This window comes from Nyctibius grandis, chromosome 7 (genome assembly GCF_013368605.1).
Source record: "Nyctibius grandis isolate bNycGra1 chromosome 7, bNycGra1.pri, whole genome shotgun sequence".
Classification (NCBI taxonomy): Eukaryota; Metazoa; Chordata; class Aves; order Nyctibiiformes; family Nyctibiidae; genus Nyctibius; species Nyctibius grandis.
The window spans coordinates 20,609,491-20,630,786 of record NC_090664.1 but is presented as its reverse complement, the minus strand read 5'-3'; the positions used below and the strand labels follow the sequence as shown (position 1 = coordinate 20,630,786).

Sequence of the window (21,296 nt, the reverse complement as noted above, 5' to 3'; positions counted from 1 at the left end):
CTCCCTGACCCGCGGAACTAAGGGCTCCTTAGTCCAATGGGAGTCTGGCGCTGCCCAGTACTCGTTGCCCACTCCTGAGGAGCATGCTGCCCGGGGAAGCAGCGGTCGACCGGGCTCCGCTTCCAGCAGGGCGGGCGGGGGAGAGCGGCTACCGGCCGGCCGGGCTTCAGCACCGTCCCCGGCGACAGCCGCTCCCTGGCACCCGGCTGCCGTGCCCGGGAAGGTGCTGGCGGCGGCGGGGGGGCAGCTGCCTGCCGGGCGGGGTGGTGGCGAGGCGGGCACGGCGCCCCACATCCCCCGGCGCCCCGCATGCCCCGGCGTCCACACTCGGTATTCAAACCGCCCCGGGGAGCAGCGCGGGGCAGGGGCTGGGGGGGCTTTTTCCTCCCCCGCCCCATGGATCTGTCAAGCCCCACGCGGTCTCGTCCCGCAGTGTTTGCCCGCCACGAGGAAATGCGTTTTCCACAGCGTGACATTCCCCCGGAGGAGTCCCTCCCTGCGGCGGGAGACGAGTGTCCCTTCCCGCGGGCGATCCGAGCCGGCGGGCCCTCCCCAGCCTCCCTCCACGCCCGCTGGAAGCGCCGGGGCAGGCAGAGGCTGCTACAACTTCGCGATACCCTTAAAACCTCTGTGGAAAGGCGTCTGATTTTTCCAGCGTGATGGGGCGAGCATCACAGCGCAGCTTCCTTCAGACCGGCCCGTGGATGCGGTGACCGGGCTATATCCCACAGCCTATAGAAACCCTTCGAGTGCATTTCCTCCTGTAATATTGTTTGTATTTCCCCAGCCCGACTAACCCTGCGATGTGTTAATGTGCGATGGACAAACGCTTATCAGAGTCCTATGAGGCCCGTATCACTGCTAACAAAATTAAAACCATATAAGGCACCGGTTTATTGGCTGGTATATGGGAAGGCTATTATCAATAGGCTTAGCGTTATAAATATAGATCTAAATAAAATGAAACGTGAGCCCCCAACGCCGCCTTCCAAATACATTTCTCTACACAAGTCAGGTATAAAAATTACTCCGGGGAAGTCCGCTCTTGCGGTATGTTTATTTTGCATTTGCCAAATTAAATAGAAATGGATTGCAAACCTAAAAGCCGTACGGAACCGAGGAGCAACACTCGAAATACTTGCAAAGCTGTTTTTTAAATAAGCAGCTCCCTTTTCAAAATTGGATTAAAGGGGGGGAAAGGCCTATAAAAGTACGTTGCAATGCTCGTCAGCCGGAATAAAACGACTCGAAATGCATCGGAAGAAACACGAGTTAGCTTCTTCTCCCTCTCTGCAAGCTAATGCAGGGAAATCAGACACGGAGGCCAGGGACAATTTGGAAGTTTTCTTTAGCCTCCCCTCCTAGGTTTCGTGGCAGAGGGATGGGGTTTGCCCCCCCGTCAGGTCCTACGGGAGCTGCCGTCGGCAAGGCCGTGTGTTGCTGGCAGGGAACGGTGCCGGTTTGATGGTCAAGGCACTGACTCCGTCTAGATCATGAACTCAGCTCGGCGTTGCATTATCTCCATGTTCTTTAATCGCTAACAAGGCCAAGGCAAATAGTAACCAGCATCATCAAACCCAGTGAAGTAAAACTAATAATGTTCACTTGATTCGTAACTATAAAAGATAATGGTCAATTCTGACTAAACCGAGCTAATTTGGCATGCGCTGGGTGTAGCTACTGCGTTTCCAGCACTTAACAACGTGTCCCTTGGAGCTTAACCCCTATTTAAAAGAAATTTTAAAGAATATTGTGGACGCCAGGGGACGAGAAATACTTTATTTTTAATTCTACTTCTGTAAGTAAAACTATCCGAGGGTCCATAAAACCGAGCAAATAAAATTCTGATAAATATCAAAACCAGCGAGAAGGTGCTTTCGCGGAGAATTTAAATTCATGGCGTACATAGACAACACTATCAAAATAAAACTTTATTGATCTAGGAAAAATATAATAGATGCATTAATAGCGTCGTTAAGCCGTTTTATTGCTTGGACCAAAATAAAAAACAAAAAGGGAATAAATAAAAACCGACAGCTCAGCCTAAGCAAACTCTGACTGGAAATCTCAAAATGTATCATGTTAAACCGTGATTTATCTTTTTATTATTGGCCCGTGTAACCCAACAGATCAGCACTGTTAATCCAGAGGCGCATTTTGCGAGCTAATTAAAATATGCTTTTATTTCTAGACATGGGCAAACTGCAATTTGTGAAAACGCAAATGGCCTTGCAGGCTGTTTTCAGAGTGCATATAGCCGTGGATTACATTTTATACGGCTCCAAAAATTAGTGCAATCACGGTATAGTTATTTAATATTGGAACTGTCAGTTGTCAGGAACATGTGTGTGTGCCAGATTCCTTCTTTTTTTTTTTTTTTTTTTTTTAATCCTCTGGATTTGCTCCAAAGAAGGCGGATTTCAAACAGGAGGTTTAGGAACTGCGTCTGTGCCAAGTTAGGTGACAAATGACGGCCCCACTAATTTTATCTTTACTAGAATTTTTTTCACGCTGGTGGGGGCGAGGTTGGCTTGTTTTGGCGGACTATCCTGTTAAAAATTAGGCTGAGATTTAATTTTATTCCAGCCATCCGGAGGCTTGTTCTCCTAACTATGTTTTATAGTATATGTGTATCGTTTTACTCATTTGGATTAGTAACATATTTTGCAAGTAATTCTGACGAGCTCCGAATTCTAGTGTGCGGCAGGACAAAATACACCCAAACCAATTCATTAGGGCTTTATCTCCTCGCCATTCCTTCGGCACTGGCGAGAACAACGGGGCTTTCTATTGTCCGGAGAGCCCCAAACACCGTGAAGAAGCAACAACGGCATCGGGTTATATGTATGTCGGGAAAACCTTACAAACCCAAGTCCGTCTTTTAAGTGTACCCCTTCTATCGCGAGAGATGGGCTGCACAGCTGTATTAAGCATTTGAAATTGTATCCCTTTCCCCCCTTTTGTAGCTGACTTTCCTTTAAATAAGATCTGGATGCATATACAAACGTCTTTTTTGGTTGCGGTATAGCTTGGCTCTCAGACACACACGTTGGCCTGAAGTTTCGATTTCAGAGCATTTAATGAAAAGATTGTGACCAAAAAAAAAAAAAAGAAGACAAAACACAAACCCAAAGAGTTTATGAAAAAGCCTCCCAGGGGTTTGGATGTGGTATGTGAGCTGAAGTTGAGTACACGATTAATTAAACACAGTGTAGAAACTGAGTTGGCTTCGCCTCTTCCCTCCCAAACATGCAAACCCAAATAATGTGAAATAATAAACAGTTATTGTAAGAAACAAGCTTGTTTTTTTAAAATATTATCCTATGACCGCGGCCGTCAGTAAACAATTCGTAACCAGAGGGCGCTTTAGCTGCTGCTGGGGTCCCTGTGATTTATTCAGCCGCGTATTGAATGGGGCAGGGAAACAACAAGGGGGAAAATAAATATTTGATCAAATATGCTGAGTTTAACTTGACTGGTGTAAAATGAAATGTTGCAAAGGGACCCTCAAATTGCCCTGCTCCTTCCCGAGATGTGGCTTCTCACGTCCTAGCGGTGCCGAGGGGAGGTCAGAAGAGACCAACATCCCCGAGCTTTTAATGGAGCATCTTTGATGAAATCGATAGGTTCCAATAATCATCTAAAAACTGCTCTCTGCCGACTGAGCATGTGCTTTTAACTACATTTGCAACAGTTCTCTGGAAGCACAATTTTAAATGGCGCTTTCTTAAAAAATACTGCAGGCAAGTTGCATTTCTTTACATACGAGAGCAAGGACAAAATTATCTTTTCTTTTTTTCCCCCGGACAGATATTTAAAAATTGTATACCCTCTCCTAAGAAACACGTGGATTAAAATATGTAGCCAAACCAGTATCTCCCCTGTATAATACCACGTTCACTCTTGCCCTTCTCAAATGGAGACATAACAAAAACATGTGAAACTTTTATGGGCGAGAAAAGTAACCTGGACTTAGGTATACTCGTAGCGAGGATAGAGTTTCAAAGCTACAACCCAGAGCAGCCCTGAGCAGATGAGAATCTGTGACTATTGTTTGTTTACAGCACATGTGCTGGTTTAGAGAGAGAGAGAGAGAGAGAGAGAGGAAATCCAAATCTGGTCTTGCATGGACATTGACTTAATATGCAATCACATGAATACTCTTAGCATAAGTGTGTCAAAACTTGTTTACCACAATCTGTGTCCAGCTGTGAAGAAGCAGAATACCCTTTAAAGTCACGAAACGACCCTAACTAAACTATAGTTCAAGTCCAATAAGACCGTTAGAATCGTCTGTCATTTGCAGTCTGTGTTGCCATAGATCTGTTTGATTGAAGACATCTACTGTTCCACACATAAATGTCAAGTTTCATAATATTTCCAGTGCTACATTTTTTTTATAACTGGAAGAAAGCTACAAGTTGCTCTGAAAAAGCATTTCCAGATAATGTGGATTTTCCACGCGGCCGGCCAAAACTTTACGAAGAGAAAATAAAAGGTCAACTGCAACTTAGAAAGTCTCTTCTATATTATTTCCCATCGTAATCACCAACTTTTTGCATTGCTTCCCCTCCCTGCCATTCTTTTCCGCGGTGCTCAGTGGTCAGGGCAGGGGCCATCCCAGCTCGCTAGGTAGCACTCCGATCATCTCACACTCCTCGCCCTGATGATGTATAGATGTATAAAACACTTACCTTCGCGCATTTCCTAATATTTAGGAAACTTTAACTGCACCGAGAAGCCTCAGCGGCTCTCCGCCCCGACATCCCGAGCGGCTTTTGTAACGCGGAGCCCGCTTAAAGTCCAATAATTACCCGTGCGGCTCCAGGGATGCAAAATTAACAAAGGCCAAGATTTTTTTTCTTTTCTTTTTTTTTTTTTTTTTTTTCCCCAGGGCTGCTCCCCTCGCCCCGGGCGGCTTTGACATTGATCTAAAGATCGCCATCTTGTGGCAACGAAGCCCCCAAACCGCCGCAGTCCTCCGTCCGCCCTCCCGCCCGCCGTCCTGCCGCGGGGGACCCCGCGGGCGGACGGACGACGGCGGCGAAGGGCAGTGGCCGCTCACCTCCCGGTGTCGAAACCACCGGGCTAACCTCCTCTGCCCTTATAGCCATGCATTTCGGGCACTTTTTATGGCCACATTGTCACAGCAACATAGAGCATGCGATTTTATTGGGCTAGGAAATCAAAACCCCGACTAGAAAAACTCCATGGTTTAACTGTCCCTGGGATTGGCTATGAATGCCAGTTAATTTTTAACCTGGAAAGGAAGCTTGCTGGCTTAACTTTCATTGCCATTCATCTCTCCATCCGTCCCTCTGTCCCTCTCCCACCGCCCATCCGTCTGCCCGTCTTCCTTTTAACAGGCATTCCCCCTTGCATGGTAGACAAACAAACAAACAAAGTCCCCTTTTTCCCCCCTCACTTTTAAACATTTCCTTTGGGTAGACGTTGTCTGGCTGGGTGGCGGTTGTCAACAAAAGCCCAAAGTCAGTAAGTCCTTCACCTCAAGGTTATGGGTGATGTCCAAGCAATACAGAAGTTCAAAGCCAGTAAACAATGCAAAAACAGAACGTACTTTCTTCTCGTGATTAGGATTAGGGTCAACATTAAAGATTCAAACACTCTTCCCAAAGGACATTCCTATCTCAGCTGTTGTTTGGGTTTTGGGGTTTTCTTTTTCCCCCCTCCTAGCTTTCTCCCTTAGATTGTCCTCCCCCTCGCTCCCCCGCCCACCTCAGTCCACCCCCTCCCTGCCTTGGAGATCAAGGACAATTTCAAACAGTCCATTTCCACCACATTGCCACGAGGATTTTTTTTTTTTTCCCAAAGACAACAGTTTTCTTAGGGGTCTCATGCTTCTGTCCACATCCATCGGTTGTCTTGGACCTTCCCTTTGGTGCTGGCCCTATAAAATGTGCCCCAAACGCTACTGACACCACAAACATTTCACGAGCAGTTCTCCTGGACACATGTGGCGGGGAGCAAACAGCAATGTCACATCAAACCCTCGAGCACAGGACCTTGCCCCGCCGGCGTTGGCAGGATAAGGAAAAGGCCTAACACGTAGCTATTTTAGCGAGCTATGAACACGCTTCATTTTCCTGCGGCCCGCTGAAATGATGCTTGAACATGCATAGGTTCACTTGTTAACTCCAGAGAAGATTTAACGACGAAGTTCACAAAAGGAGAATAATTCGCCCCAAATGACTGAACAAGGTCATGAGGAATTTCGGGTCCCAGAGTTACACCGGATAAAAGAACATGCAGTAACGTAACACCAGAATAAAAATATAAAGTTTCCATCTTTTTTTTTTTTATTTTCCTTGTGCGCTGTTCCACTGTATACATGCAACCAAATACTTTCGCATATTAAAAGAAAACTGTATATACATATAGATGGTACGTATTGAAAACAGTGATGTCATATAAAGATACTGCGTTTTGTGAACATGTCAAAGAAATTACATCCATTTGGTAAATTTATTAATCAAAAAACATTCTTATCACCACTTTGTTGCACATGTAAAGAAATCCCACACCCTTTAGCCCCAAAGGAACAAAAAAATACAGGAAAAAAAAAAAGGCATTTGAACAAAATAGGTCATGGGTTCTTTTTTTTTTTTATTATTTACAAGTCTTGTAAAACACCGTTCCTGTATGAAATATACATTCAGATATTCTCAACAGCAAATTACCTTAATGATAGAACACCGTATCCTTTGTAAACTGATATACAATTTTAAATATTTTTCTTTTTTTTCTCTTTTATTTTTTAAATTGCTTTTTTTTTCCACGCTTTGGTTCCTGCAGGGAAATATATATATTTATAGATATTTAAAATAACTCCGAACAACTCTCTGTTCTTTGCATATGTCGACTGGGCGACAAAGTAGAGCTCGTGACATTTAAAGTAGACAACAACAAAATTACCATATTTACATTGTTTGGCTTCTGTTTAAACTCCTCACTAGTCACCTTTAAACGAACATGCGATCGAGTTATTTTAATGATCCAATGTTAGTGCATTGCACAACTCCAAGTTTCAATTAAGTGTTGTGTGGTATTTGCTAAACTGTCGTTCTCCACAGGTATTTCCTGAAGAAAGTCTGTGAGCCAGAAGCCAGAAGGTTAGTTTCCTTTATGGAGTTGTTTCTTTTAAAACGCTGAAATTCACACCTTTTTTTTTTTTCCGTTTTACTTTTAATATTTAAATATGATTTGTCTCCAAAAAGGTGGCAACTCATAGTCAGTTGTCATAAATAAAATGAGAGCTAATTAAAATTTGCTAAATCTTTCTCTTTTTTTTTTTTTCAGTGATTGTTTCTTTACGATATATGGCGAATTTATACCTGATTTTTTAAAGTAAATAACTAAGTCTTTCATTTACTCCTCTTGCTTCCCCCACACCCAACCTCCCCACACTCCTAAAGGAAAGACTGTAATACCCATCACTACATCCATATTACAACTGCTCGCGGTTGGCTTCGTGAAGGTGTAGGCATGTCATCCCCCCCTCTCCCCTTAATTCTGTATATGGTTCCCCCCCTCCTTAAATTCTCCTTCCAAACCCATGGGCAATGGAGCACTGCCTCTAACCTAGACATTTTCCGCTAAGGAAAGACGAAAGATTGTTTCCTCAGAGTTTATATTCTGCATTGGTCCTGGTTGGGTGAGCTCGACGTGGTGAGCTCCAGCCAGCTGTTCCGCAGCAGCACAGGGGCGAGGGAGGGCCGGGGGTGGGCGAATCTCTTGCCTGTGCCTACCGAAAGCGGTAGCAGGGTGAGCCGCAGTGCCCGGAAAGGTAAGAGGTATGGATTTTGCACTCAGAGGTGACGTGCACGTTTAGAAATGGATGCCACGTGTGTCAAAATCAAATGGATTCCAGTTGATACGTAAATATATATATCTATAAAAATCATCACTGAAGTTCCAGAGTAGATTTACATGTATGTAAAACCTCGGATTTTTCTAGTCCCGTCAGATACACACCTCCTTCCTTCACGTAACCCCGTGGCTTGACCTTGTCAAGGGCGAAATCTGAATTTAATCTCCTCTTGAAAAACGCTATGAGTTTTAAAGTAGTGGATTAGCTGAGTAATATTGTAATCGGTCTCTGTTAATTTTTTTTTCTTTCATTCTTCTGTTCTGAAACCATATTTTCACTTGGCGGTCGGTCAGATTGAGCATTCGGGAGAGCTGGAGGCGTTTCTCTTTGTTTATGTAGACACTGAAGAAGAATTCCCTTTCTAACTCTCTAATCTGATATTTGGTGTATGGGCATCTCTTTTTACGAGTACGTTGTCCACCTGTGGAGTGAAAAGAGGCAGAAGCGTTTGAGAGACCGGCGGAGGCCGGCGGAGGGGGCTGAGGAGGGGTGGGGGGGACGCTCAGGCAAAAACCATGAATATGGAAAAGAAACGTTTTGCCCGCTCCAGGGCCGGCGTTGGCAGGTCCGAGGCTGGGCGCCAGCCCTCCGCCTTGGCGGGTGCGGGCAGCCCGGGACCGGGAGCCGTCGTGAGCCGCCGCGGCCCCGGACAGCGGGCAGGGCGAAACCCCCGCCGAGAAGCGAGTATCCGGCCTCGCTGCCTCCGCGGTGAGGGCGGCAGGAGGAAGGGGTGGTGGCGGGGGATTCCTGCGGATTTCACGAGCCGGAGGAAAGCCTTTGTAGGCTGCTCCGCCGGGCGCCGCACACAGGGAGCTGCCCCGGGAGCAGCCATCACCTGGCTGCCCGCAGACGGCAGCGCAGCAGCGGGCAGGGGGACCCGGCGCCCAGCCCTTACCGAGCCCGTACCCGCTCGGATCTCGCCCTCGTTCCCTGGACTAATCCCGGCTGTACGTCCCCAAGCAGAGGAAAAGCCCCTGAGCCCAGGGCCAAGGCGCCTCATTCTCCTCCAGACGGAGATTTTCAGGCATGCTCTCCACCGCATCGAGGTATTCTCCTCTCGATTAGCCATTATGGTTTTAAAGTTCATTAAGCAGAATATAAAAGATTTCAAGGTTCATGAGCTCTTTACATTAAACCTAGCTGCTCTCTCTTTAGAAACTTTCCTTTCTGGTACAGTTCATTGTCGAGGTATTCTTTCCCCCAGCTGTATACTAGCTTTGCCTTTTAAAAAGCCCACATAAAAAAATCAGACTTTGACAGATTGAATAACAATTGTAAGTAACAAACTGTTGGACAGAAGGCAACACGTAATTGCCACAGTGCCTTAGTAAAATGGCTTCCTTTAGACAAAAAGGCCAGCTTTGGGTTAATTTGTTTCTTTTAATATATTGCTACAGTTCAGGCGGCTACTTTATCTGTTAAACGCTATTCTAGCGCAATCGTTAAAACGGCGAAGTCTTTGAATTCACCTCCTAACTAGACTTCTGGTGCAACACATGGCTTTTATAAAATCACTGGATTACATTGATATCAAAGGAGTCGGGATCTCCTTTTTTGGCCGAATTTACAGGCACCGAACGTACGTTATTATATTTTCGAGAGTTGACCACAGAGCTCTTTTTTATTATTATTTAAAAAAAAAAAAAAAAAAAGGAAGAGGAAGGAGAAAGAAAATTTTTTTAAGGCATCCATTGCCCGGTGGGTATTTCACGGCCAATTTCAGCACTAAACACGTGATCTCGCCTTTTATAACAAAGTTTTGCTGGGGGAAATCTAAAGGCCCTTCATAAACCTTATATGCTTATAAAACAGCATATAAAAATTTAACAGCGGCGGTGCGCTAGATTTCAAGCTGCCTTGCCTAAAAGAGCTCGGGCGCTGCCTTTATACGTACTGGAGCTGCCGGATTTCTCCTCATTGTTGCCGGAAGATGACTCGGGGCTGCTGCTGCTCTCTGGCCGCCTCCGCCTCTCCTTCTCCGCCGCCGCTGCCGCCGCCCTGCCGCAGCCGCCTTCCGAACTTGAAGTTGCCGCCGCCGTCGCCGCCCCGGCGGCCGCGGGCGCCTTCTCGCCATTCTTGTCTACGGGGTAGTCCGCCGAGGCCAGGTTTTCCGCCGTGCCATAAGCCGTCTCGAAAAACTGGTCGAAAGCCTGGGGTAGGACCCCGTTCCTGCCCACAGTGCTATAGAAATTGGAGGAGACGTTGGTGCTGGGGTGGTAGACGTTAGCTGTGTTTTTGCCGAACATCTCGCCCATGCTAGCAGTGTTGGTGGCAGGCAAGCAGTCTCTGTGCATGATCTCCTCTGCGGAGTAGCAGTGGGGCAGATTGTTCCTGGGGTGCCATTTACTGGAGGGATCAATGGCATATTCCCTGAAGGTAACTTCTCTCACAGGTTGGACCTGGGGTAGGTTGGAGGAGTAGGAGTATGTCATAGGGCGAGAAGACGGGGTCTGGGGCAAAAAAGAAGGGAGGCTGGAAAAATCAGGACCCGAGACGTAGTAAGTACAACTTGGCAAATACATGTTAGAGGAACAAGGAACACGCTCATCAAAATCCATCATTAGGGCTACCTCGGCTTCTCCGCATTAGCTGAGCTTAACATGATTCTCTAACGCAGCTGCCCCTTTGAAGCAGATCCGTGAAGTAAGAGATGGGGAGACGTAAGCTGACGTGGAAAGCTCTCCCCGGCGGCGGCAGGGAGGTGCGGTCACGTGGTCCGACGTTGACATTGACGAGCGGCGGCTCCGGGCCCCGCTCCCTTTGTGGCCATCGCGGGGGGAAGCAACAGCTCGTCGCCAGCGCCTGAGGGCGAGCCCGAGCGCAGGTTGGCCGGGGGGTAGCCCTGGGTGGACGGGGCGGGGGGGGCACAAAGCCGCCTTGCCACTGCCCCAGACTTAGCCGCCCGGCTCATGGCACCCGCTGGCTCTGGAGTAGAGAGGTTTAGCAACCCCCCCAGGGCTAGGTGAGACCTTTCTGTTTGTTTGGGTGCTTGCTGGGGCGTTCGGCGACTCGCTGGCAGGCTCCGAGACGGAGGGCACAGGAGAGATGCAGGCACGGTTTTCTTCTGGAAAGCTGCTTCCGAGAAGGAAACGCTCCTGAAGAAATCGGCTGAGTTTTTTTTCTTATCCTTTTTTTTTTTTTTTTTTTTAGTTTGTTTTGGTTCGGTTTGGGCTTCCTCCCCGCCGGGAAAAAAAAAAAAAGCAAAAAAAAAAAAAGCAAAAAAAAAAAGCCCTCACCCCTCAGCGTTTTTCTGGAAACGTTACTAGGAAGAATGTGCCAGGGTCAAGTTTGCACTGATTTTCATGGTGAATAGATTACATGCTTGCATTCATGTTCACTTCCGAAGCGCTTAGTGTCTTCCTTCCCTTACTTACATATTAACCTCAAATACCCCGCGCGGCTTCAGCCAGGCTTTGCTGGAGGTAGTTAACAATGTCGGGTTCCCAGGACGCAGGTTCTCGCTCCTCACCCCCTCCAAACCGTCCCTCGCCTCATTCGCAACGCCAGAAAGCCCTTTAAACTGCAGACCACGGAGCTGTTTGCTGATCTCTCCGCCTCAACGCTACTGCTAAATACTTGGAAAGCCAGTGGATGTTGGGCTACCCCGGCTTGACAAATACTCCGAGTTTAATTGCCAGAAGCCTAGTTAAAATTATTTGACATACTATTAACCCCTAGGAACAAACTTGCCGTACCAAGATACTTTCCTTTTTGCTTCGTACCGTCGCTGAAGGCTGAGACCCAGGGAGACCTATTTTAAAAACGTGGTTAAACTTTTACTATTGTTGCATGAAAGAGATGATATAGAAAGCGGATTGTACAGGGCAGAGACTAAAAAGTATTTCTCTGCCAATAAAAATGCACGCCCCACCGAATGAACAGAGCCAAAGAAAACAGAGAAATACGCCAAAGAATACAGCACCTTTTGAGGCATGGACATCCCTAGGCTCTCGGAAAAAAATATTTTTTTACTATCCTGATGCTCGATTTCAGAAAAGAAATATTTGGGTTGCGGCTGGATTTCATCAAAATAGAAGAACAGAACAGCAAAGGCTATTGTGAAGTCGGTGCTCTTAGGAAATAAGACGTAGTTCAAGATCCATGCCCCCGTGGACTTTGGAGGCTAATGGAAGGGAAACGAAAATGTTAGGGAAAGACTATTTGGATTTTCCCCCCTCTTCCTCTGCAGTGCTGTAGAAGTATTTATATATCCGGAGAAAGTTCTCTAGTAAATTCTGGAGAAATTCAGTATTTAAGTGTCAACATCGATTTGTTTATTTATTGCTTAGCTTATCGTAACTGACTCAATAACAAATCTAATCATGTTGTGCACAGAGAAAATATTGTCATTATGTATTTTCCCTACATTATATCTAACTATGGCGTTTGAATTCAAGCTGTAAATTCAATATTATCAAGTAATTACTTCGTAGCGGAGTAAACTAATTTATTAGCATTAATGTTTATATGCCTTTTTCGTATTTTACAAGAGTTACCATTCACAAATCAAATGCTCTGGACCTATCCCTGTAATGAACTCTTTATTTTGGTTTGCTGCAAGAACTTCTTACCCTTACTGCATGTCTGCGAGCTGAACTTGAAATTAATGAATTAATCTTGCAGCTTGACGTATTTGCTAGAAAGTGGATGGAAAGAGATTGCATGTCATCAAAACCGCTAGCAGAAGACTGCAGTGTCGTTTAGGGATTGTAAAACGGTTTGGGGGTTTTCCCTCTCTCTCCCACTCTTTTTTTTTAACTTGGGGTGAGGGGTGCAAGAGCTCTGGTTGGCTTTTTCCTTAGCACTATACTTTTGCTCGCATTTACTTTCCCCCCTAGCTTTTCCGGGGGCTGGGGTGGGGTTGGGGGGTCGGAAGCCCTCTTTTGGTATCCGAGCACTGTTTATTTTCCCTGTATCCCCCCAGTTTTCAATTCCGTCGATAAAAAAACTCTCCCCGCACCCTGCAGACACCCCTCCCTTCGAACAAAAAGGAATGTATAAGGATTTCAGTGACTTTGAGATAACAAAGGCGCCACCATTGCAGAACCTCGCCCCGCCTCTGTGTGATGGCAAACAAATTCTTGCACTTGTATTAGGGCTTTTAAGGCTATAATTGAACACGGCGCGTCTAGGAGAACCGAAAACAGTTCTAGACTGACCTGCGGTTTTATAGCACTTTGGCAGTCAACTTCAGCTTGTGTCAGAGCAGACATGACAGAGCTGCCCAACGCTTAATCGCAGGACGCCACCTCCTCGGACTCACTGCAGGCCCCCCCCCCGCCTTGTATTTCAGTAAATTTCAAACCTTGGGGCTAGAAATGGGGAGCAGAGCAGGCACAGATTTGTACGGGGCTCTTTCCCGCTCCTCTCTGCAGCCGGGGCTGTGGCGCCGTGCGAGGCTCCGCCGTGCCAGAGCTCGGGGCTGCCTCTGGGAAACAAAGGGAAATTAAGTCAAGAAGGGCGAGAAGGCAACTGGAATTAGGCGTGTGTGTGCCTGTGCGTGGGTATGCGTGTGTCTGGGCATATGTGTGCTTGCACAGCATGCACACGTGCAGCCCCGATGCCTACTTTTGCATCGCTCGAGCTGTCGCCCCCCCCCTTCCCCCAAACCAATCAGCCTATTTCTTCAAGCGGGTTTGCAACGCAAGGGGACCCCAAAATGCCTCCCGGTTCAGAACAAGAGGGGAGGGTGACGGGGAAGGCTGCGAGGGGCGCAGCTTGTCTGGGAGCGAGTAGACACCCAAGGCACAGGCTGTTCTTTGCTTTATTTGCTGTTAAGTGAAACAGAGATAATGTAAGCTTAAAGCCCCGGAATGTGTGGGTAATTGCAGGGAGCCTGCTGTTAAGTTGCTGTGTTCAGCACAATTATCAATGTTGATTATTTGGTCTAATGTTGAATTGTTCTTTTAATACAGTAATTGGGACTTCCGCGTTGAGGAAGGGGGAAAATCGAGCCTTCCTCTCGCTAACCTCACTCAAAACAACATAAACAAAGGCAGGCATTTCGTTTGGAGAAGCAAAATGCATTCGTTACGCTTTCCCATGTATTTCGTCCGGATAAGAGAGTGTAAAACCGCTCTGAATTTGGGAGCTCTGCTGCAGGACGTGTTTGCAAAGCACAAGCGTGGCCAAGAGGTGGGGAGACTATGAGCACATTTACCCGTAGCTAAGCTAAACAAAGCGAGGAAAAAAAGCTACATCTCTTCTTTGGAGGAATATAAACAGAGCTTGGACGCCTCGATAGCCTAGCTTTTATATATACAGATGGCGTGCAAAGGGAATTGTTTAACTTACTACCGCTCGTCTCCAAAAGGTCAAGTTCTATAGTGTCTAAATTGTTGTCTTTTTCTACCCTGTTTTGCTTGAAAAAAATTAAAGCCGACCATTTACCTTGCCAGTAGGGTGGGTGCCTGTAATTAACAGGAGAAACGTGTGCTAAAAGGAATTTGCGTCAAGAGGAGCTTATTAAAATATTACATGGTCGCTGGCTTCAATCGCTGCTGCTCCTCTCGCATAGGAAGGGTGAGGGGTGTTACGGCTCGAGCAGGAGAAAAATATCTCAGGAATTAGGACAGTGTTTTGTAAACTTGCGGGTTGATTACAGTCTACAAAGGCTTGTTAGAAAAATGTAATATTAGGGAATTCTCAACTTTGTTGCCAATGAAAAGCGAAACATCTTTCCACTTTTTCCAATGAAAACAAGGCCAGAAGGCGATAATTCTTCGCAAAATCTGCCAGGAATGCAGCTTCAGAAAAGCGTGCTTATTGTTTGCATTTTAAATATTTCTGGCTCAGAATTTCTTAACTGGCGTTTCTTCTTTTTTGTTTGCCTTTTTGTCCGTTATGGAAAGGAGCTATACATAGCCATCTTTTTTTTTTTTAATTATTATTAAAACTAAATATGTCCCCTACAATAGAAGGGAGTGTTACAACAGTTGGCTAAGATTTTTCAAATAAGTTAAATAATAGGTGATTTTTGATATCGGCGAGATGGAAGCCCCGTGACATGAGACAGACTATTTGTTGTCCAAAACACGAAGGGGTATGGTTGTGATTTTGCTAGGAAACTGCAGAATACGTGTAAAAAGAAAGGGCAGATGTAAACAGGATTCAAGTCAAGGTTATTCTGACTTTTTTTGTTGTATTTAATCGCATTACATTATTTCAGAGGCTTTAATATCTCAAAATGCTGCGTTTATCTGGGCGTAGAATACTTTAGATTGATTTTTAATATCAATTATCGAAATCCTTTCCTCCGTCACCCTATGTGTCTTTTTAAGTCGCTGAGATGGAAAAGCTTCAGGGAGTGGTCGTTTTTTTCCTTCTCCCAACCCTCCCGTTTAGTTTGACCGTTAGGATTAAACTGCTACGGACCTAAAGAGATCTGCCCGTCGTTGACGACCAGCCATGATACTTTACATCCCTTTGCGCTGATGAACATCCGAGGGCTCTATCTGAAGGCAGACCCTGACTCCGATAGTTGCAACAAGCCGAAATATGGAGGGCTTTTTTTCAAGAGTGGAAGCTTCTTACAGATAGATAACTTATCTTTTTCTACAACTATTTTCTTGCCCTTTTGCAGCCAAACGATTTGTTGTTGTGACAGACTCCCGGCGCCTTCACAAGCGCGGGGAGTTTCTCCTCACGCCTTGTCTCCTCACCTCCCGGTTCCCCAGCCCTGTGCGCCCCAGGCTCCGCGGCGCTGAACCCCTCTAACATTTGTATATATCTACTGCTCGTAGCTTGCTCCTGAAAGAGAATGGAGGCAGATTTGGCAATAAGGAGGGCGTAAGGAGGCATCTTCTCAGGCGGTCAAGTATATCAGAAATTGATTGACTGACGATACTACCATGTATGTCTCCTTTTCTCCCCTTGAATGTCTTCCCCGACACATAAACCCGCACATCCAATCATTCCTTCCCCTCCCCGATACAGGTGCAAGAGACTTCTGGCAAAAGTAGGCTACGGGAGAGAGGTGTGTAGACCAAGCGGCGGGCTCTAAAACGAGTGCGAAAGCAAATTTCCCTGGTTATAGTCCGCCGGTACAGAGAAGCAGGCACTTTCCACCGACTCCCACCCAGACCCACAAAGAACTGGGTCCTTAGGTCCGTTTGTAGTAAGCAGGTTCCAGACCTTTTTCATACCAATGTATTTTATGTGGAATTAATCAGAACAGTTTAGGGAACATCCCCAGCAAGCCCTTGAAAGCGCGGTTCTATTAAAGGACGCGGTTATCCCTACGGACGGCAACGTCTCAGGCGATGTTCCCACGCAAAGTTCACCCGCAGCCTGGAATGACGCTACAAAAAAAAAAAGAAAAAAAAAAAAAAAGTCCGCCAAAACATTCCCATGTCGACTTACATGCAAAAGTATTGCTACAACTGATGCCTTGAACTTGACCTTAGATTTGTTAATCCAGGAAATATATTCAGTGAGATGAAAAAAATCCTACCGCGTTGCCTCTGACAAACGAGCATTTTTCTCCCTACCAATTCAGGATGCAGACAACACACCACAGTCAGGAGATATATTTGTGCACTCTAAATTAAGAGCATCAGAAAGTGAACTGCCTCAGCGCTGAGACACGCTCGTCGACTGTTCCTTGGATGCCAAGATCCACACTTCGACACAGAAATTCAAGTCAAGGTAATCGACTGGGAATCTCAGCTAAATTGAATTTTATAGGATATAAGGTTCTCTCTAATGCACACTGAATTTTAACAGTGATTTATAAAGGCATTTCATTTTTTTTTTTATTTTGCCCATCTCGCCAAGAAACACATCAGATTTTACTGTACCACACTGCTAACTTTATAGGAGAGCCTTAGTCACATATCGTGAAACCCACCGAAGCAAAGACATTTCTTCATCAAGGATTGTTTTAGGGGCGGGTACAGGAAGTATCACTACACCGGGGCTGTCAAATCAACGACTTCAAAGCCCCAACTTCATATTTTGATGGACTCCCAGAACTGCATTTTAATGAAGGTACCTGTACTTGTGTAACCTTTGTAGGAAGCTATTTGTCTAACACGAGCTGAAAAAACGCGCTGCAGGTGAGGACGCAATCGTATGCCCGCATACAGCTCAGCCGGCTCTCTAAGAACCGCTTCTTGTCTGTTCTCTCGTATGTCACACAAAGATACCCATAAAAATAGCTCTCCCTCTAAGCTTAATATGACTGCTCTTGCCTATGCCGGGCAAAATCCGTTCACGGTCCCGGTTATTTCCCTTTCCCAATTTTTTAAAAAAAGCCGATACTAATATCACTTCTTACAGAAATTGAGGCGCATCAGCATGACAAGTCCACACCGCAGAGGCCGGGGGAATTTGGGCAAAATTCCCCGAATCAGACCAGGCGGAGCGTGTGGGTTACTCGTCCTTTCTCTTTCGGTTTTATTTTCCCATTAAGTGTCCATACAGCACGGTATTTTCATTTCACAAACCCTCGCATATTTAAACATAAACCAAACACTCGCTAGAGACGAAACCCATCCAAGACTGCTTTGTATTGAAATCTATAATTTTTTATGCCTACCCGAGGACACGTCGAGGGCTAAAACGAGACTTAAAATACCCTGCTTTTCCATTACTCCTCTCCCAAGCCGACTAGAGGGGCCTATTTATACGATCAGGAATAAATAAAAGCACTTTGCTTGGTGCGTTGAAATCAAGGAGATTACCACGAAGTTCAGATTAATTTAAAGTGGCAGGTTACAACGCCCGGCTGGCATTTTTCTCTCTAGACACACACAGGCAATGGCGAAAAGCAGACAGGTTAAACATACTTCCCCTGCTTTCTCCCAACACAGAGCCGTCCACCCTCCTCCCTGGCTCTTCAACTATTAGGATAATTTCAGAGGTGAACATACGGGAATAAAACAACCGGGAATAAACCCCAGGAGACACTTTCCCACGCAGCCTAACACAACTCTGCAAGACAACACGGCGCAGCAGAAAGCCAAGCAACCAGCAACTCTATCTGCAAGTCTGCTCGCGTCTTGGGCTCTGACCCCAGGCTCTCCCGGCCCACTTTCCTGCCAAGAGCCTGCTTTGCTTTCCACTTATGCTAGAATGGGAAGCATCATCTCTGGGAAAGGTGGAGCCAGCACCCAAGCTGGGAGAAATAGTCTTACTTTTCTCAACGGGCTCTTCGGCTCTATTAGCATCCCGCCCAGGCAGCCTTCTTCACCCAGGTTCCCGCAGCAGAAGCAGCACTTCGACCTCGTACACCGTGGGAGAAAGGGAGCACGGTTGGGTGGGTGGGCTGGGGAGAGAGCGGGGGCCTGGGAAACCCTCCACAAAGGCCTTCCAAATTACTTTGCTCCAGTCATGCAGGGGGCTTTGCGGGGGGACCGGGTGGGTGTTGTTGGCTTGTTTGCTTAATTCACCACCGAGCAAGGAAGGGGAGAGGAGAAACATTCAGCCGCTTCCAGGAAGAGCATGAAAATCTTACCCCAGCATCCAGAAGTCTCTCGCCTGTGCAAAAATATATCCCCACGGAGACTGACAGCTAGGATCCCGCGCTGTGCTGTAGACCTCTCGATCAATGAGGATGGATTGCACATTTTTTGTTTTCCTCCCTTACAGGTTAAATATACCCGGTCCACAAAACATTCCTTCTCGATCTTTCAGTGACTTGGGTTGCTGTTGATTTGAGATTTTATATTTTTTTTGTTCTAGCTGTTGTTGGTCTGCCTTTAGTCTGAGAGAGATCTAGCCACTAGGGCACATCGTCCTTCCTGCCAGCTTCAGGCAAAATGCGGCAATATCACAGGCTAATGACGACTATTGCTGTTACTATTCCTACTATTATTGCTATTTCCCCCCCCCTCTCTGTCTCTCCTGGTCCCCTAGGATTTCCGATGACGATCTGCACACAAGGTGATTGCTGAAGGCTAAAATGCTGTCTAATTCCACTTATTGCCATTGCAGAAGGAAAAAAAAAAAAAGTCCCAGTGTTTTTGATCACGGGACACGCGGCTGTTCCTCCCCAGTACACCCTGGGTCACAGTACAGTAATGACCGTGGGTTGTGCGTTGTAGGACTTGACCTTTCCTACGTAGAAGAGGGCGCTTTCCTCTACGCTACTGGGAGGGAAGGGAGGGGGGAGCGGTGGGAGGAAAAGAGATGCTCTCTTCGGGGATGTTTAATCACAGTTCAGATCTAGGAACGGGCAAAGCTTCTGCCTTTCAGCACGCCATGTTGAAGCTATTCACTAGAGGAAAAAAAACTTTTTTTTTTTTTTTTTGGAGCGGGGTGCGGAGGCAGGAGGGAGGCCGGAGGGAGGAGGAAGGGAGGGAGGAAAGACTTAATGAACGTTTGCATTTCGTACCCTAGTTCAAGAATCAACTGCATTCAAGGGGGAGGGGGCCTGGGGGGCAGGGAAGGGTTCACGGCGTGGTTAAAACACCCGCGACCGGGGAGCATAGGTCCTGCCCGGCACCCACCGCCCCACGTCCCCGCCGGCCCACGCGGAAAAGCCACCCCCTGGTGTCCCCCCCCTTCTTTTTGGACTCATTTACCGGCCGAGAACGCGCAAGGCCATCTCTTCAAATCGTCATTAAAGTGCATTAAAACGCATCTAAAAGTTATGAATGGCAACAAATGGCCTTTTAGCGCTTGCCAATATTTTTTTTGTATTAAACGCTGTCTTGATTTTATTGCTAACGCTGCCCACGGAGAATGCTGAAATGCACCAGGAACAGGGTTTTATTTAAGCCATAGCAATTTAATTTTTTTTAAATAACTTTAATTTATAGGCTAAAGGCCGCGATTCTTACCCGTTCGTTCAGACGCGTACAAAATAAAGTCGCTGCTCTGGAAGCAATGGGCGATTTTCTTTTCTGAGCATTTCGATATTGAGCACCACATTTTTTCCCATTTGCTACAGAAGCCATCTCATATAGCGAGGGTTTTTAAGCGGGAGTCTTTCTGAGCAAAAGACGGCCGAAAAAGAGATATCTTTCCAGTTCTACTTATCATTCTTTTTTTCGGAAATATGCTCCTGTCAAGGTTTATTTCCCATAGCAAACCACCTTTGCTACTGCCAAGAGCTTGAGGCGGGGATAGCTTAAATACCGGATTATTCTCTTGGTGGGAAAAAATACAAAACATTTGCTGTACCCGTCCGCCCGCATCAAAGACGTAAGGCCACTTTCTGTCCGTGGGAATTTCAAATCTGAGGGACCAAAGACACACAGATTTAGGTGATTATAAACCAACATATCCAGACACTGGGAATTAAAGTACATGTCGCTGAATCCCGCAATAATTACTTAAAGTGAAACTGAACTAGGTTTTTTTGTCTGTAATTATGTTTTGCGTTTTACACTGGAAATTAAATACTGCTCTGACATTAATGTTTCAATAAATACGCTAAATGTACAGTAATAACTTGTTCCTTCTGTCCCTCTGTCCCTCTGCACATCCGCTAAAATCTGATACCTAACATTTTAATTTCCAGGCGAGCTGAGAAAATAGAGACCCTGCTTGCTTTATTTACGTTTTGATTTTTTAATTTTGTGTTTATTTTCTTTTCAAAAACTTCTTCCGGCACATTTTTTTTTAACGTCTGCAAATAAAACTCCTCGCACATACAACTCTACATAACAAGCCAGGCACAATAAGTTCCCCAGCACCATTTTAAAACATTATCGGTAACGCGGGGAATATAAATAATAATTGTCTCCGAGCCGCGTGCAGGGACGGATGTCGTGAAATAACGTATCACGTCGCTTAATTATTTTCGTTGGTGATATATTTACTTGTAAAACATATGAGGGATGTATTTTAGGACGCTGGCGGCAGATTGGTGAGAGGGGAATATGTAATACAACAGCAATTTGTACTTGAAAATGTATGTGCCAACAGCTTTTGGACGGTAAATGAAGGTAATAAATAACACGAACACACACACCTAACACACCCGCTCTCCCCCCCACGCTCCGAGGCTACATCTACCGGGCGGAGGGACATAAGGATGGGGTCGCGGAGGGCTGCGCGCCTCGGTCCTCCCTCGTCTCTGCCTACCCACAGCTGCACCCGCCGAACCGGGCACGGAGCCGGCGGCGGGGCCGCCGCACTCCCGGTTGTCTGGGGAAGCGAGACCCCGGCGGGGTGGGGGAGCTCCGCCGCCGGCCCGCTGAGGGCCTGATCCTCCTCCCCCGCCGGGGACTCTCCTCCGTCGCAGGGCCGGGAAACACGACCTGCTGCAACCTGCGAAAGCCTCGACGCTGACTTACATGGTAGCAGGGGTCCGATTCAAAATGTTACCTTACTCCTGCCAGTGAGAGTCAAACTCTCCTCTTTTTACCTTGTGAAATATATAGGCGGCAGAGCTATTTGAACAGTAGCGGGAATTTAAATTCGCTAATCCACGGTCAGTCTAGAAATGCTTAGCAGATTT

The 21,296-nt window shown here is 46.4% G+C and overlaps 1 protein-coding gene and 1 long non-coding RNA gene across 2 annotated transcripts; one reads left to right on the top strand and one right to left on the bottom strand.

Annotated features, from left to right (window-relative positions):
- Nucleotides 1–6,315: 6,315 nt before the first annotated feature.
- Nucleotides 6,316–10,513, bottom strand: HOXA11 (homeobox A11). Its single transcript, XM_068405015.1, has 2 exons — nt 9,783–10,513; nt 6,316–8,309 (listed from the first exon to the last, which is right to left on the bottom strand). The coding sequence occupies exons 1-2, from the start codon at nt 10,447–10,449 to the stop codon at nt 8,077–8,079; spliced, it is 900 nt and encodes a 299-aa protein (XP_068261116.1). The 5' UTR covers nt 10,450–10,513; the 3' UTR covers nt 6,316–8,076.
- Nucleotides 10,514–10,660: 147 nt separating this feature from the next.
- On the top strand, nt 10,661–18,187 carry LOC137665787 (uncharacterized). The gene is made up of 3 exons (XR_011048547.1): nt 10,661–10,712; nt 16,386–16,534; nt 17,701–18,187. It is a non-coding gene; the product is annotated as an uncharacterized lncRNA (long non-coding RNA).
- The last annotated feature ends 3,109 nt before the right edge of the window (nt 18,188–21,296 follow it).